This window comes from Colossoma macropomum, unplaced genomic scaffold (assembly GCF_904425465.1).
Source record: "Colossoma macropomum unplaced genomic scaffold, Colossoma_macropomum, whole genome shotgun sequence".
Taxonomy (NCBI): domain Eukaryota; kingdom Metazoa; phylum Chordata; class Actinopteri; order Characiformes; family Serrasalmidae; genus Colossoma; species Colossoma macropomum.
Window position 1 is genome coordinate 39,180,583 of NW_023494793.1, and position 14,427 is coordinate 39,195,009.

Sequence of the window (14,427 nt, forward strand, 5' to 3'; positions counted from 1 at the left end):
AGGAGGAGGAGGATGGAGGGTATGTGTGGAGGAGGGGGGATGGAGGGTATGTGTGGAGAAGGAGGAGGAGGATGGAGGGTACGTGTGGAGGAGGAAGAGGGAGGGTATGCGTGAAGGAGGAGGTGGGAGGGTAGGTGTGGATGAGGAGGTGGGAGGGTAGGTGTGGAGGAGGAGGATGGAGGGCATGTGTGGAGGAGAAGGATGAAAGGTATGTGTGGAGAAGAAGGATGGAGGGTATGTGGGGAGTAGGAGGTGGGAGGGTATGTGTGGAGGAGCAGGATGAAGGGTATGTGTAGAGGAGGAGGAGGATGGAGGGTATGTGTGGAGGAGGGGGGTGGAGGGTATGTGTGGAGAAGGAGGAGGAGGATGGAGGGTAGGTGTGGAGGAGGAAGAGGGAGGGTATGTGTGAAGGAGGAGGTGGGAGGGTAGGTGTGGAGGAGGAGGATGGAGGGTATGTGTGAAGGAGGAGGTGGGAGGGTAGGTGTGGAGGAGGAGAAGGATGGAAGGTATGTGTGGAGAAGAAGGATGGAGGGTATGTGGGGAGTAGGAGGTGGGAGGGTATGTGTGGAGGAGCAGGATGAAGGGTATGTGTAGAGGAGGAGGATGGAAGGTATGTGTGGAGAAGGAAAATGGAGGTTATATGTGGAGGAGGAGGAGGATGGAGGTAATGTGTGGAGGAGGAGAATGGAGGGTACATGTGGAGCAAGAGAACAGAGGGTATGTAAAGAGGATGAGGGTGAAGGTTATGTGTGAAGGACGATGGAGGGTACATGTGGAGGAGAAAGAGGATGGTGGGTATGTTTGGAGGAGGAGGATGGAGAGTACGTGTGGAGGAGAAAGAGGATGAAGGAGAAAGAGGATGGAGGTAATGTGTGGAGGAGAAAGAGGATGGAGGGTATGTGTGGAGGAGGAGGAGGATGGAGAGTACGTGTGGAGGAGCAGGATGGAGGGCGCGCACTCTATGATGGGTGTAATAGCTCTAAATAATGCAGAACCGCAGTGATCCTGCAGCCAGAACAGAGCGTAATGACTAACGCTTTCCAAACACGCAGCAATCAGTGTCTTCTGCCCCAGTGGACTCCAGGCTCTGCAGATAGCAGTCAGGCCTTGGAGAGGAACGCGGCTATTAAACATAATACGGCCTAAAGAGTGGAGAGCGCCAGCGCGAGCGAGCCCAGCAGGCACCAAACCAAAGCTTTTAAAAGAGCATAATAGGATTTTGGCATTTGTTCGCACACCACTGAAGACTTTTTAAATTTGACAAGCTTTAAAAAACAGCAGAGCAGCAGCAGTTCATAGCCTAAACCTACCAGTTCAACATTTTCCACTGAGGTCTAAGTAACTTAACAGCACTCCAACAGACGTCTTTAACTACACCCAATTGCACTGATTTAATAAAACTAAAAAAAACAGTCACTTGGGTGCCTCAGAGGATACAAGCATCTGGCTGATCACTCCAGAGGGAGAGAAAGAGAAAGAGAGAGAGAGAGAGAGAGAGAGAGAGAGAGAGAGAGAGAAAGAGAGAGAGAGGGAGAGAAACAGATAACTATTCCAAAATAATACTTAGGCAAAGTAAGACAAAGTACAATCACTTAAGTATTTTCCACCCCTGTTGGCAACTGAAATATCTATGAATCTATGACTGTAATTTTTGTGAGTGAAATAGCTCCATTGTAAAGTATTGGAGGTTGCTGGTTTAGTCTGTGTCCAGCAGAGGGCGCATCTGCACCAATTAGCCTCTGGCCTTTCTTAAAAGTCTTGCTGTAGTCAAGACAGGAGGACAGATGTACTCTATGCTACTGAATATACAGCAGCAGGGGTGTGAGACTGTGGGTACTGATGGACCTGACTAACCAGGGCCCACCCAGAATAGGGGACCCTCCAAAAGCCTTAGAAATAAACTGATTTTCGTTTCTAGTTTTGATGCTCTGTGTCAGGCATGTCAAACTGTGGACCTTCCAGGCCAAAACGCTGTGGAGATCAGTGTGTACCCTCATCTAACGCTCTGAATTCAGCTCATGAAGGCCTTGCTAATTAGCTGATGAGCTGAATCAGGTATGTTTAATGAGGCAGTGTGCTGAAGTCTGCAGTGTTTTGGCCCGCGAAGACTGGAGCCTGACATGTGATCTATGTTATTATAAAAATAAATAATACAAGGCTGCATTTTCCATGATCATCTTTTATGTTCTGCTTATCTACCTGGTGTTTCCATCCTCCCTCCATCTCAAAAATAAAAGTGGTTTAGTCCTCTGGTGTGCACATCTGTCACGTTACTTCTGCTTTGTTGGCTACAGATGGCAGTTAGCAGCTGTTCACCTGTTATGAACTGGTTAAAATGAAACCAAAATCAGTATTTCACAAATAAAAGGAGCGAAGAGAGACTTAGCACAGGATTAGACTCAATGCAGCAAGAAAGCATTTTTTTTAAATAGCTAAAGTAACAGTGTTTCTGCAATCACAACCCAGTGAAGTTCAGCCTCAGCTCTGCAGCTAACCTGTAAAACACACACTGTTAGTTCCAGAAGCAGCCACAGTCAGTGAGGCAGACAGAGCAGCACCTCTGCCTTTTCTGATGCAGCTGAAGACATGAGACAAGGTGAGCTCTTCAAAGTAGGCATCTAATAGGTAACCTCCAAGAAGCCATTTGTTGAGCAGTTTTAGCGAAAATTACAGTATATATTTAAATATTTATTTTTTATATTTGTTTTTAAACAGAGACTAAATTTAAGTCTAATTATTACTGAACTACAGCACAAATATCTCACTGATTTTTACAGTTTAACCCTTAAATGCATACTGTGACATGCAGCCGTCCCCTCGGCCCCGATGGTGGCCTCAAGAGCCGGCAGGAAGGTGGGGCCAAACTCCGAGCCCCCTGAGGAAACCCTGCGACGACAGCGGGTAGAGTATGGAATCTGCAAGGGAGTTGGGGAAAGCGTGCAAGGCCCTCCTGGGCACCGGCTCCGGTCCCGCCGGGGTTCGGGTCCCGCCTTCCTGTTGGCTTTTGTGCTTGTCATTGGGGCCTGGGGGACTCATTGATGGCCTTTTCTGGTGGGTTTTGTGTACAAGTTCCATGCATAAGATCTTTTTATTTGCTCAGTGGTGCATCTTCAACCATAGAAAAATGTTTTAGCATTAAAGGGCCACATATTACAAAAACATTTATTTCACTGTTTTTTATTTTTTAGTAATGTCTTGTATTAAAAAACTAAATTTGATATATTATGTAACATTATAAAACTTTCAGAAAGTACTATTCAAAATATATGGAGACCAAAAACAGTCCATCTGAATTGTTTTCAAAAAATCAATGGAGGATTCTGAGCTGCTAATTCTGTACTTGCACTTTTAGTAAAGATGCTTTAATTTGAGCCATTTCTTCGTTTGACTAACACTATTTTCACTGGAGTGTGAGTTTAGACTGTTCTATCCATCTTATTACATGAAAGCACACATCAGCGTGTGTATAAAGGATTCCTCTGTTAGAAAGTGAATGGTGACAACAGAAACGGTAGCCTAAACAGTTCAGTTTGAGATGGATCACAGTTTTTCCATATTCATTAACTGCAAAGTCGACTGAACTGGATATCACAGAAACTGTTTCCAACTCATCAGCACAAGGATTTCCCATCTCTCTACCACAAGGGAAGCAGTCTGACCCCAACTGTCGCATTTATGAATTCGTGAGGCTTAAAGGGGAATTCCACCAATTTTTCAAAATGTCCGCATAATTCAGTGGTTGAGATGTAAACGAACTCATTCAAAGTGGTGTGGTGTAAAATGTGTGGTGTAGAGAAACTTCCTGACTCAGGGTTCTTTACAGTGGTGGTGATAGGAACCAGGGGTCACCATGTCTACAACACAAATATAGACATTTTATTTACTATGCAAAACCACCAGTGAAGCCACACGAGTCTTCTGAGATTTTAAATGTAATGCTGTGGGACACTGCAAAAAATCATATCTTGGCAAGTACAGTTATCTTAAATCTAGTCAATAAATCTAATATTCCTCCTGCTGAGGTTGTTGTAAGCTTATTTCAAGATTATTTAACTTATTTCCAAACATTTGTTTCTTGTTTTAAGTGATTTAATCTAGTTCATTTACCTCATTATAGTGGCAGATAATTGTGCTTGTTTTATGAAATGTACTTGAAACCCAGCAAAATCATCTGCCAGTATAGTGAGATACTTTTTCTTGATTAAATTACTTAAAACAGGTAAAATAAATGTAGAAATAAGCTAGATAATCTTGCATAAGTGCACAGCCATCTTAAAATGAGAAATATTAAATAGATCTACTAGAATTAAGATAATTTCACTTGACAAGATACTATTTTTTGCAGTGGAGGGAGCTTTAAGAGGCAGTTTGCATCTGGTCTTAAGAGGATGACGTCCTGGTTCCTGTCATCAACAACTGTGAAGAACTCTGACTGGGTGAGTTTATCTAGAACGAAGCACGTAGTCTATCAGTCAAGACACGTTTGATGTCTGAACTTTGCTTCTTTATCTTGCCACTGGAGCTATAAGGCCAATGTTCCACCCAAGCAGTGGAAGCTTAAACCCCACCAATCTGCATGGTGCTAACTGCTGCCTAAACCATCATACACTCACCTCAAACCGAGTAGATTTGTTCAGTAATATCTAATAGCCTTGCTTATGTGGTTTCTGGCACTGTATGACACACTGTTACCTACAGACATGGACTGAAGTACAGCATAGCTACAACAGTAGTAGCAGTCTTGTTGAAGCCTTAATATTGTGCATACTTTTGTATATTTTCAGCCCTATTAAAACATTCCCATGTACTCTCTACTCGCAAACTCCTGTTTTTACTGCCCACTCCATTATTTTGCAAAGCTCTCTGGAAAACAGCGGGAAGTGAATTTACTGCCATGCATTAAAGCAAAATGATGTGCTAAGGATAAAATCTGGAGTCAAATGACTCCCCCTCTATCTCTCCTTATGGCCACATGCCCACCGTTTATTCTGGAACTCTTCAGCGCATGCCAGCTGTTAAAAAGATCGAGTTATTTGCATCAAAGGCGCTGCTCCCCCCAAAACAGCCTCTCCTTTTCGTCCGGCAGGAAAGGCGAGCGGCAGCGGCCAGTAGAGATTAACAGCGGTCAGGCCAAGACTCCAACCGAAATATTTAGTTTGCTATAAAAGCTGAAGGCTTTGTCTTGGTGACAGGTGGTTAAAGTTAGGAAAACACCAAACTGACACGAGGGTGTTCACCATCCAGGAAGGGGAGGGCGGGTTATTAGGCCACGAGGGCATAACAAATGGCGATCTTTCCCTTTAATTAAACGCTTCAGGGAAGGCTGAAACATGAGTCTCCTCGAAAGAGAGAAAGAAAAATAAAATAAATCGTTTTGGAGGAACTACATGAACTGCTAACGCTGTATTTCAGTGGTCCGTTGTTGATGCTTTAAAGATTCACCTCAAACTCGATTCACCTTAGTCTCGGCCTCAGACGCCCCGCCCGCATGTGCATGGACAGTCTGATACTCATCATACTTGATGGAGATAACTTTCAGGATTCTGTCGACTGCATTTATGATTGGCTGTCTGCTCCACCATGAACCCGGCTTAATCTGTCTGTTCATCACACAGTCGCCTTTCCTTCACAACAGTTAGCCTTTCTGAGGAAGATAAAGCTGCTGGATTGAGAAAAAAGTCAGTTCCGTTCATATCACCTGTTTAAAAGTTATTCACGGGCTATATGTTGATAACAGGACTCAAATTCACAAGATCTTGCCTGGCAGTGCGGCGGGAAACACACCGGCCTCTGTTTACAGAGTGCTCACCGGCCACATGCCATCTTACATCACCTCAACACTCTCTGTAAATAAAAGAAACGATCAGACTCGTTTCAGTGACTGGACCCCCCTTTCAGGTGCTGAGAGCTTCTACTGAACTGGTGAAATCTGCTGTTAGCTGCTGCGCACCAGCCGACTGGGCTTTATTACAGGAAACTCTAAAACTCCACTCGCTGGTGTCCCTCGACCATTTTTACTGTATAATCTCTAAGCACCTCCACTCAGCCTGCAACTGATCTAGTTTTAGGTTTTTTACTCTATTTTAGTTGTTTTTTTAGGTCGATGTATTACTTTTTATTGTTGTCATTTATTTGATAGTTTTTTTTATACATTTAAAAAGTTATCATTACTATTATTGTTTTAGTATTGTTTTCTATTACATCTTTTTAAATGATGCTTTCCTACTCAGCTGTTTTATTTCTTTATTTGTATTACTAATCCGCTGGTGGTATTATTTGATTATTTGATTATCTGTTGCCATATTTGTCTAATGCGCTGTTTTAATAATAACTTTTGGTCTTATTTTTATTTTTTTTTGCTATACCTTTACTATCACATATTTATATGTACTCTTTTTTCAATCCCTGCAAAAATTGGCATCTTGGCAAATAAAATTATTTTAAATCAAGTCAATAAATCTAATATTTCTGCTGTTGAGACTGTTGTAAGCTTTAAGATTACTTAACTTATTTCCAAACATTTTTAATTGTTTTTCAGTAATTTAATCAAGTAAAATTATCTCACTATATTGGCAGATAATTTTGCTTGTTTTAAGAAATGTGCTTGAAACCAGCAAAATTATCTGCCAGTATAGTGAGATACTTTTACTTGATTAAATCACAGGTAGAAAACTATCTAGAAATAAGCTTAATAATCTTATAATAAGTGCGCAACCATCTCAAAATAAGAAATATTACATAGATAGACTAGAATTAAGATAATTTCACTTGACAAGATACTATTTTTTGCAGTGTATTATTGTTGGCTACACTGGACTCAATGTACTCAGAGTTCTTCAGAATAATAATGTCTGTAATGTCACAGTTTTTTAAAAATCCAGCACCTATATCTTGCTCCGAATAGCTAATTACATGCATGCATGCACTCATTACCACTTATCGACAGCTACAATGATGCAGGTACTGCTGCAACAAAAACAGACCCACTGGTAGCACCGGTAGTAGCAACGTTTTCAAAATTATCTGTAACTATGAATCACGCTGAAAGAGCAGTTTGCTGCTTTGCATGTGAGTCAAATAGCTCCTTCCTGTACAAGTAGAAGGCTCTACTTTTACAGGAAGGAGAAAAACGGCAAAAATGGAGATACAAGGTTTTCTTCCTCATTCTAAATGAAATCATGTTTTAACATTTTTCAAAGTGTATTTGCTATGTTGGAGCAGGTGTTGAATTCAGTCTACCGGTTCTTTCTGAGCGTAACTGAGCGTTACTACACTGAAATCCAGGATTTCTTTCATTCTGATGTTTTTTGTGATACAGGATATCCTAGTGTGAGTGCTGTTTACACAACCACTTGAATAATCTGAAATCAGGAAGTGAGTGTATTATTACTGCGCGTGTAAACGCACTTACTGAGTGAGAGTAAGAGGCCAGCGAGTGACTGAGGAGGACAGAAAGAAAGAGGGCAGTCCATATAGGCACCTATTTCCGACTCAGGCCTGAATAATCAATGCGAACAGCACTCTGCACTCGCTCCCAGCGCCTCCACCAGGCAGGTACGAGTGGCATGAATTAGCTCTGCCCCCCGTGGACTTTTCCTTCCCTGTTCTCAAGTTCATCTTCTCATTACGTCATGTCTGGTTTCCCCTAACAACCAGACTGCTCTGGACGTGACCATCCCGGACGGGGCACATGGTCGCCCCTTTTCTCCTCTCTTTTTCTCGTCCCTCGCTCCTCTGACCACTACAGCTGGCCAGAGTGCCTACACTTTGTCTGTCCAGAAGGATCAGTGTCTGGACAGAAAAGCTCTGTGACAATGTCCACCTGAAATATACGAGTAAAATAGTAAAGTACTCTGCACACACACACCTACTCGCCACTATCCCACGCCTCGCTGAGGTGCACTTTTTATAGAGCAGAGAGCACTGCAATGCAGCAGCAGCTTGTGGCTAGAAACCCCCGATCCTGCACCTGGAACAAGCTGAGGATCTACATTACTGTCCAGCCACACACTGCACTGCTGCTACACTGAAAAAACTGCATGTAAAAAATGGGTGCAAAAGTTATTTAATTTGTAGTCAAAATGACAAAAAAGATTTTAACTGTCCAAGTGCTGTAAAAAAATTTTTAAAGGTTAAATGTATGTAAAATTGTTAATTTACAGAAATAGAATGTAAATTCACAGAAACGAAATGATCACTTTTATTTCACAGCTGAACTAGTGCATTTGCTAAATTATGGTAAAAGTCAGTATTTCTAAGAAATGTATTGACTGTAATTTTACAGATTTTTATGAAGAAAACATATCTTATATATGAAAACTATCGCCCCTGCTGCCTAAATTTTTGTCATTTTTTTCCAGGTTTTATTTTACAGCGCACATGGTCAGAATGTTCAAAAACCCAAATAGTAAATCAGGATTTTTGATATGCAAAATAGCTTATCTCAAACAACATTCTCAGCTTAGAACTATGAGATGTCTGAACTCTATACTCCACCAGAGGGCAGTGCAGATACAGCATCCTCTGGTCAGAGTTTTTTACCTGTTTAGTCCTTAGAAGTAAGCACAGAAAAAAAAAAAGCAGAAAATGAACAAACACAGGAATACGAAGCACGGGAAAACATCTACAGCTGGCTGAAGGCTACTGTACACTGGATGAAAAGCAGTGTGAAGAGCATCAGAGGGTCTCTTTCTGGCACTGGGTAGCAGACACAAAGCACAGTTATAGCGCATAGGAAGCACTGCAGAAAAGCACTCTTCATATAGGTTTAACGGAATAAAGCATCATTATGTGGATCTATCGTTTAGTATCAGTTAACTAACTCTTCACTAACGCACTGTTTTCCAGCTAAAAGGTATGAAGTGAAATACAGTGTGACTCTCCAAGTAACGTTAGCTGAGGGGTAAAAAGTTTTTCTTAAACTTAAGACTGACACAGTTCCACAATTCTCAGGATAAATTTAAAGCCACGTTTCTTCTACTATGGATTTGTGTTCTGGGTTTAATTTAGTACATTAATAGAGAGCGAGTATTTGTAATACTGAGTGGTATTTATTTATTTTTTAACTAGTTGGAGTTGCGGGAGGGGGGTTTGTGGGGGCATTCAATATTTTTCAAACAATGCCTTAAATATTGGAAAAATCAGATTTGACTGAAATGCCCATCCCTAGTCAAAACAGCCAGTAAGTACTATTATTAAGTTATCCATTATTCATTTTACCATTATTTGTTTTTCAGCAACAGGAAAAGAAGCCTCAACCATAACATTTTCTTCAATGTGTCCTTTTTTCTTCTGAAGCAGCTTGACATTCTCCTCCCTCTCAAAGATAAAAGCTTTAAGTGCTGTTTATCTGGCAGTTTTGGTGTCTACCAGGTCTTCCAGGTGGTTGTTAGGAGCCCCATTTTCTCTGTAACTTTTAATTTTTTGAACTCTGGTTTTAGAAACTCCTGTTTGTTGCCTATTTTCCTTTGACTGTCTCCTTCCTTATGCAAGTGGGTTATCTTTTATCTAACCTCCTCAGAAACATCCCCTGCAAAATTAATAATTTGTACTAAATGGCTGTTTTGACATGAAATTAAATAAACGAAGAGTCTCCTACTTTTTCACTACCATAGGAGACCGTAAATGTAAATGCTGAACATATTCGGGCAGGTGGTGTTTGAAAGTGCCGTTGCAGATGTGCTAACTGTCTGGCTAGACTGGTAGGGATTTTAAGCTCTGAGATTGTACAGAATCTGACTAAGCAGATGGAAATCTCAACAAGTCAATGCTTACAGCTAAAGCAAAAAGAAAGATTGGAGAGAATCAATAGATCTTGAATTATGCTGCATCCACTGCCCCAGGCGAAGTTTTATGAATGCTTCTTATGTGCGAGGAGAAAACTATGTGTGGCTTCCTCTCCACTCCGGCGCTGTTTGATATGCGAGGGTGGAGGGTGTGTGCAGCAGAGTGCGACTCCACTCCTCTGATCCATAATTGAACACAGAGGTGTAGCTTCACCAATCTCCAACACAAGGCCAGGCTGCTCGAGAGCTCAATACGAGGGAGGGAACTTCCACAAATATTGCTTAATACTGGCCATATTTTTTTTAACTTCAAAAAAACGATTAAAATTTAACATTCTGAAAAATGTCTCACATTTTTGGTGTCTTTTAATGTATAATATATGAAATTTTCCAGTTAGTTCAGTGGCATTAAGGGAAGGATGATATAGGTTATTGAAACGCTGTGCTGGCTGCCTGGATTATGTGCAGAAAAGGATTTTACACAATTCAAATTTGCACGTCATTTCCACATGAATAACAAGCTAATTGTACTTATGTTACATATTTAATTCATGTGCACCTGATTGACTCACGAACCATTATGAGTCTAAATATACAGAATTAGATTCTTTTCATAAATATTATGGTCCGTATGATGTCTGAGCACAAATCTGAATAATATTTCCTTTAGGAAAAAGTCAGGAGATTGGTCAGGACATGCAAGCGCGCTCTTGAGTTATTCTGGTTGTATGTTTTTAGTTGCTGTCTAGCTGAAATGTCCATCATCTCCCTTTTTTTGGCCTATGAGATTAATTTTCTACCAGTAATGTCTACCAGCACATCGCTCCATTCATGTTTTCTTGATGATGTGCATTGCCTCAGTACTGTTTGCAGAGAAGCAGCCCCATATCATGATTCTCCCACCGTCATGCTTCGCTAAGGGTGTGGAGTTCTTGGGGTAAATCCTTTCTTTCTCTAAACATGACGAGCTGAATTATTGATAAGGTGCTCTATTTTAGTTTTGTCTGACCAAAGTACATTGTTCTAAAACAGTTCTCATTTGTCTAAATGCTTGTGTGTGAATTTCAGCTGCACATCTCTGTGCTTCTTGCAGTTCAGTGCTTATTGTTTTCTGCTGCTTTCAACTCATCTCGCAACTCTATATCATTAGTCTGAGAGTGCGCTGTGAAATCTTCCATGTTGCACCTGAGACAATTAGCTCTGGTTTCGTGATCGTTTCAGGAAGCTCCTTCAGCTTCAACATCATTTCTACTTGTTGCATAAAATCTTTCCAAGCAACGGCAAAGTCTTTTATAATGACACCAAGTACGTTTTACATAAGAACATTTTTATTTTAGCAGGATTAGTATGTAGAACTTGATTTATTTTATTTTTGACCTTGACATAAATGAATATTATAATCTAGTACCTGAATATTTTTTATTTCTTAGAAATGTTGTTTTTTAAACCTTTTTAAATCTTTGCTTATTTTTATAAATACATAATGATGGTTCATATTTGTAAGAACGAAAGGCATCGTGTGCACATTTGAAGTGCATATATGCTCTGGATGATTCCTTATAATGAAAGAGTTTGGATAAGCAACTGTAGTTGTATCTGACAGGTGCAGGTGTGATGTTTCAGTACCTGAGCCTGATACAGACTAGCAGGGTCTCGAGAGCCAATTCCTACGAAGGAGCGGTTGGCAGGTGGTGTCCCGGGAGCAGAGTATGCTGAAAAAGAGAGAGAGAGAGAGAGAGAGAGGAGAGAGAGATAATGTTTATCAGGACAGTGGTCAGCACTGTCTAAGCTGTGGAAAATTGTAAACACTGCATGTGGTCTTCTTATGCACAGCTGACTGAGCTTCTGAAGACATACAAGGCCTTTAAATATAAAGAAATGAATACACTGTATCCAGTACGGCTACTCTATATAAACTGTTACTACACTGACATAAATGGTGCTCTGTATTAGTCAGCTGGACATGAATAACATGTTACATCAAGACATCAGAAAGGATTAAACTGAAAGACAAAAATGGTGTCGATGCAACACATTTTATTCATGAACTCTTCAGCATGTGTTAAAGTAAACAACATTCAATAACATCCGAAGTTGTAGTCAATTACATCTGGTTTCTATTCCAACAAAGTGATATTCTGTTACAAGAACTTTCTCTCATTTTCCTAACAAGGCATTTTGCCAAAAATCGTCTCATATTTTTGCTGGACCAGGGCCAGACTACGAGAGTCAATGTCTCTTACTTAGTCACGGACTGACTGAAAAGCAGCAGGTGGCGCTGTACACTATTAAATGTTGCCCTCATAATCTCCCATCCCTACCAACATGAGGTTAACAAACAAGGGAAGAAAGCAAAAACACATTAATTAATTTTTACTGTTCCAGGTGAAGAAACAACCACCAAGCACTAGTACATGACCAATGAGTGCACTGAAATGCAAACAGCATCAATATTATTACAATATTATCACTTTGTCTAGTGGTTGCCAAGTTAATGTTAACTAGTATGAAAGCTATAATGCTAGTGTTATTAGCAGATATGCTAGCAGCTACATGTTCATGACATCTCACATTATTATATATGATAACCACCGGTAACATGATGATGTGATATTACTGGTCATAATCTGTCATGACAACTCATATGACTTCTTCCATGATATGACATGGTTATGTAAAGCTCAGAAACCAACCCCCTGTGGTACCCCAGGAGACTTTTTTTTGACATTTTAAGACAAAAAAGAAGCGTTCTGGCACACGCTAAGAATGGAATACAGGAAAGAAGTAATTGCTATAGAAGATTCAGTTCAACAACTATGCCAGTATAAGTCATGTCAAAAATTTTACTCCTTTTTTTTTCAAATATTTAAGAATATATTGCTTATCATACCAAGGTAAAATGATCAGTATGTATGAAATTAAGCAGACATCTGCTTTTACATTTTCCTCAATGATTATTATACATAATATAAGGCCACTCTGCTCATTATTTGTCCATTATTTGACTGCATGAGCATGTAGTGCTTGGACCCCGATGATTGCAAATTTCAATGTAATTTGTAGATGGTGGTTCAGCTCTTAATAACAAGTCTGCATATCAGCCAACATGCCTAGTTGTGAGTATTACCAGAAGGGCACTTAAGGGGTAAATCAGACTTTTACTAGGGCCAGTGCTCCTGTGATCCCACCCCTGGGTCTGCCCATGGTCAACTGACCTCTTCCTCTCACAGCAGGCCGCTCAGTTAGCAGTAACGCTAGCAAAATACTGCCTAAAACCTGTTCGATGTAGAAAACAGAAAGATGTACTGGTGTGTTTTCTTGGATTTTTTTATGGTAACACATTCATCTATGTTTAAAAATTAAAGAAATTAATGCGTAAAAGACTAGAAAAATATAAAATTAACATTCAGCCATTTAAAAACCCTGTTCACTAAGGACTCGGTGATACTCGTGTGCGTCCTCTAACACTTTGCAGTCATGTTTTTGGTATAACAGGATGCTCTTCTTAAACTCTGGCTCTGATGAAACCCACCAGACACCCTGACGACAGCTTGCGAGACTCCTCTGACAGTAAACAGAGTCAGCGCAGAGAATCTGAACGCTTTTCCACATGTAATAATATCTCGTTATACAAATCCAGCGCCTTGTTAATGAAAACATGCTTTAATGTCTTCTAATCCGAGCCAGTTGACTGAGCTGAGTAATTAAAAAGGCAGCCATGTTTATCCGTGCCTCTCGCAGGAAATCCCACACTGAAAAAAAGCTTTTTGTGTAGACACTGTTTCGACTGATCATTTAACCTGAAATTCCAGGCACCAGTTTCATTCACTTCTTTAGGCCTGCAAAAGAGCTGCACTTTCCCAAAGGCTAAAATCCTCCCATTCATTCACATCAAACTACGCTCACTGGGAATCCACAACTATTAAGTAGCGTCTCAGCTGAAGGAGCAGGCAGACAGTCTAATCGTGTTTGGGTGAGAGGAGGAGACCACACGCCAGAGGATTGATCATGGTTGCTGCAGTGGCAGCATCGGGCCCGGTGCGGGACGAGCTCCCCTCAGCATTTCTTAATGAAATTAGCATGATTAATGGACAAGGGCCTCTATGGCCCACTGCCTTGTCATCTAAAGAGCACTGCTGTTTATGGGCCTCAGAAGCCAAAGACAATGCAGCATAATTTATCAAGTTTCTCAAAGTAAGAACACACTGTCCATGCATTGCTACCCAATACGAAAGGCAGAAATTCATGGTGGATCAGCATTCTTGCTCTGAGACGCAGCTCGTCCCAATGATAACAGCGCACCTGTGTAATGCTAGAAATGCTCACTAGGCTCCACATAAAGAGTTTACCATCAGTTTGAGTGTTTTTCTCCTAAACAAACATCATTTTATTAAACTTTTAATGATGTAATATAAAGAACTTTATTAAAATGTCTGAATACTTTTGGCACCACTGTATATCGTACCAATGGCTTGACATAATAACCAAATAAAACCACCAATTCTGAGCCAGCCATATGCAGCACTAAATCAGAGTGGATCAGATCGCAGAACACATCTACAACGTTCTAAACGTATTAATATGGTTCTGTAGTTCTATAAGCAGTGTTAACACAGGCTTTCTGGAACACAGCCTAAGCTTG

General features: G+C 40.6%; 1 protein-coding gene across 4 annotated transcripts in view; it reads right to left on the reverse strand.

Moving 5' to 3' along the window:
* nfic (nuclear factor I/C) overlaps positions 1-14,427 on the reverse strand; it is a 228,030-nt gene that overhangs the window by 12,775 nt on the left and 200,828 nt on the right. For 3 of the 4 annotated variants that reach the window (XM_036579516.1, XM_036579515.1, XM_036579514.1), the window contains one exon: positions 11,412-11,497. In XM_036579516.1, the coding sequence (XP_036435409.1) occupies positions 11,453-11,497 (45 nt within the window). In that variant the 3' untranslated portion in view covers positions 11,412-11,452. Of the gene's footprint in view, positions 1-2,216; positions 2,327-11,411; positions 11,498-14,427 lie in introns of those variants that run through there. The other variant, XM_036579513.1, reaches the window with a different exon arrangement.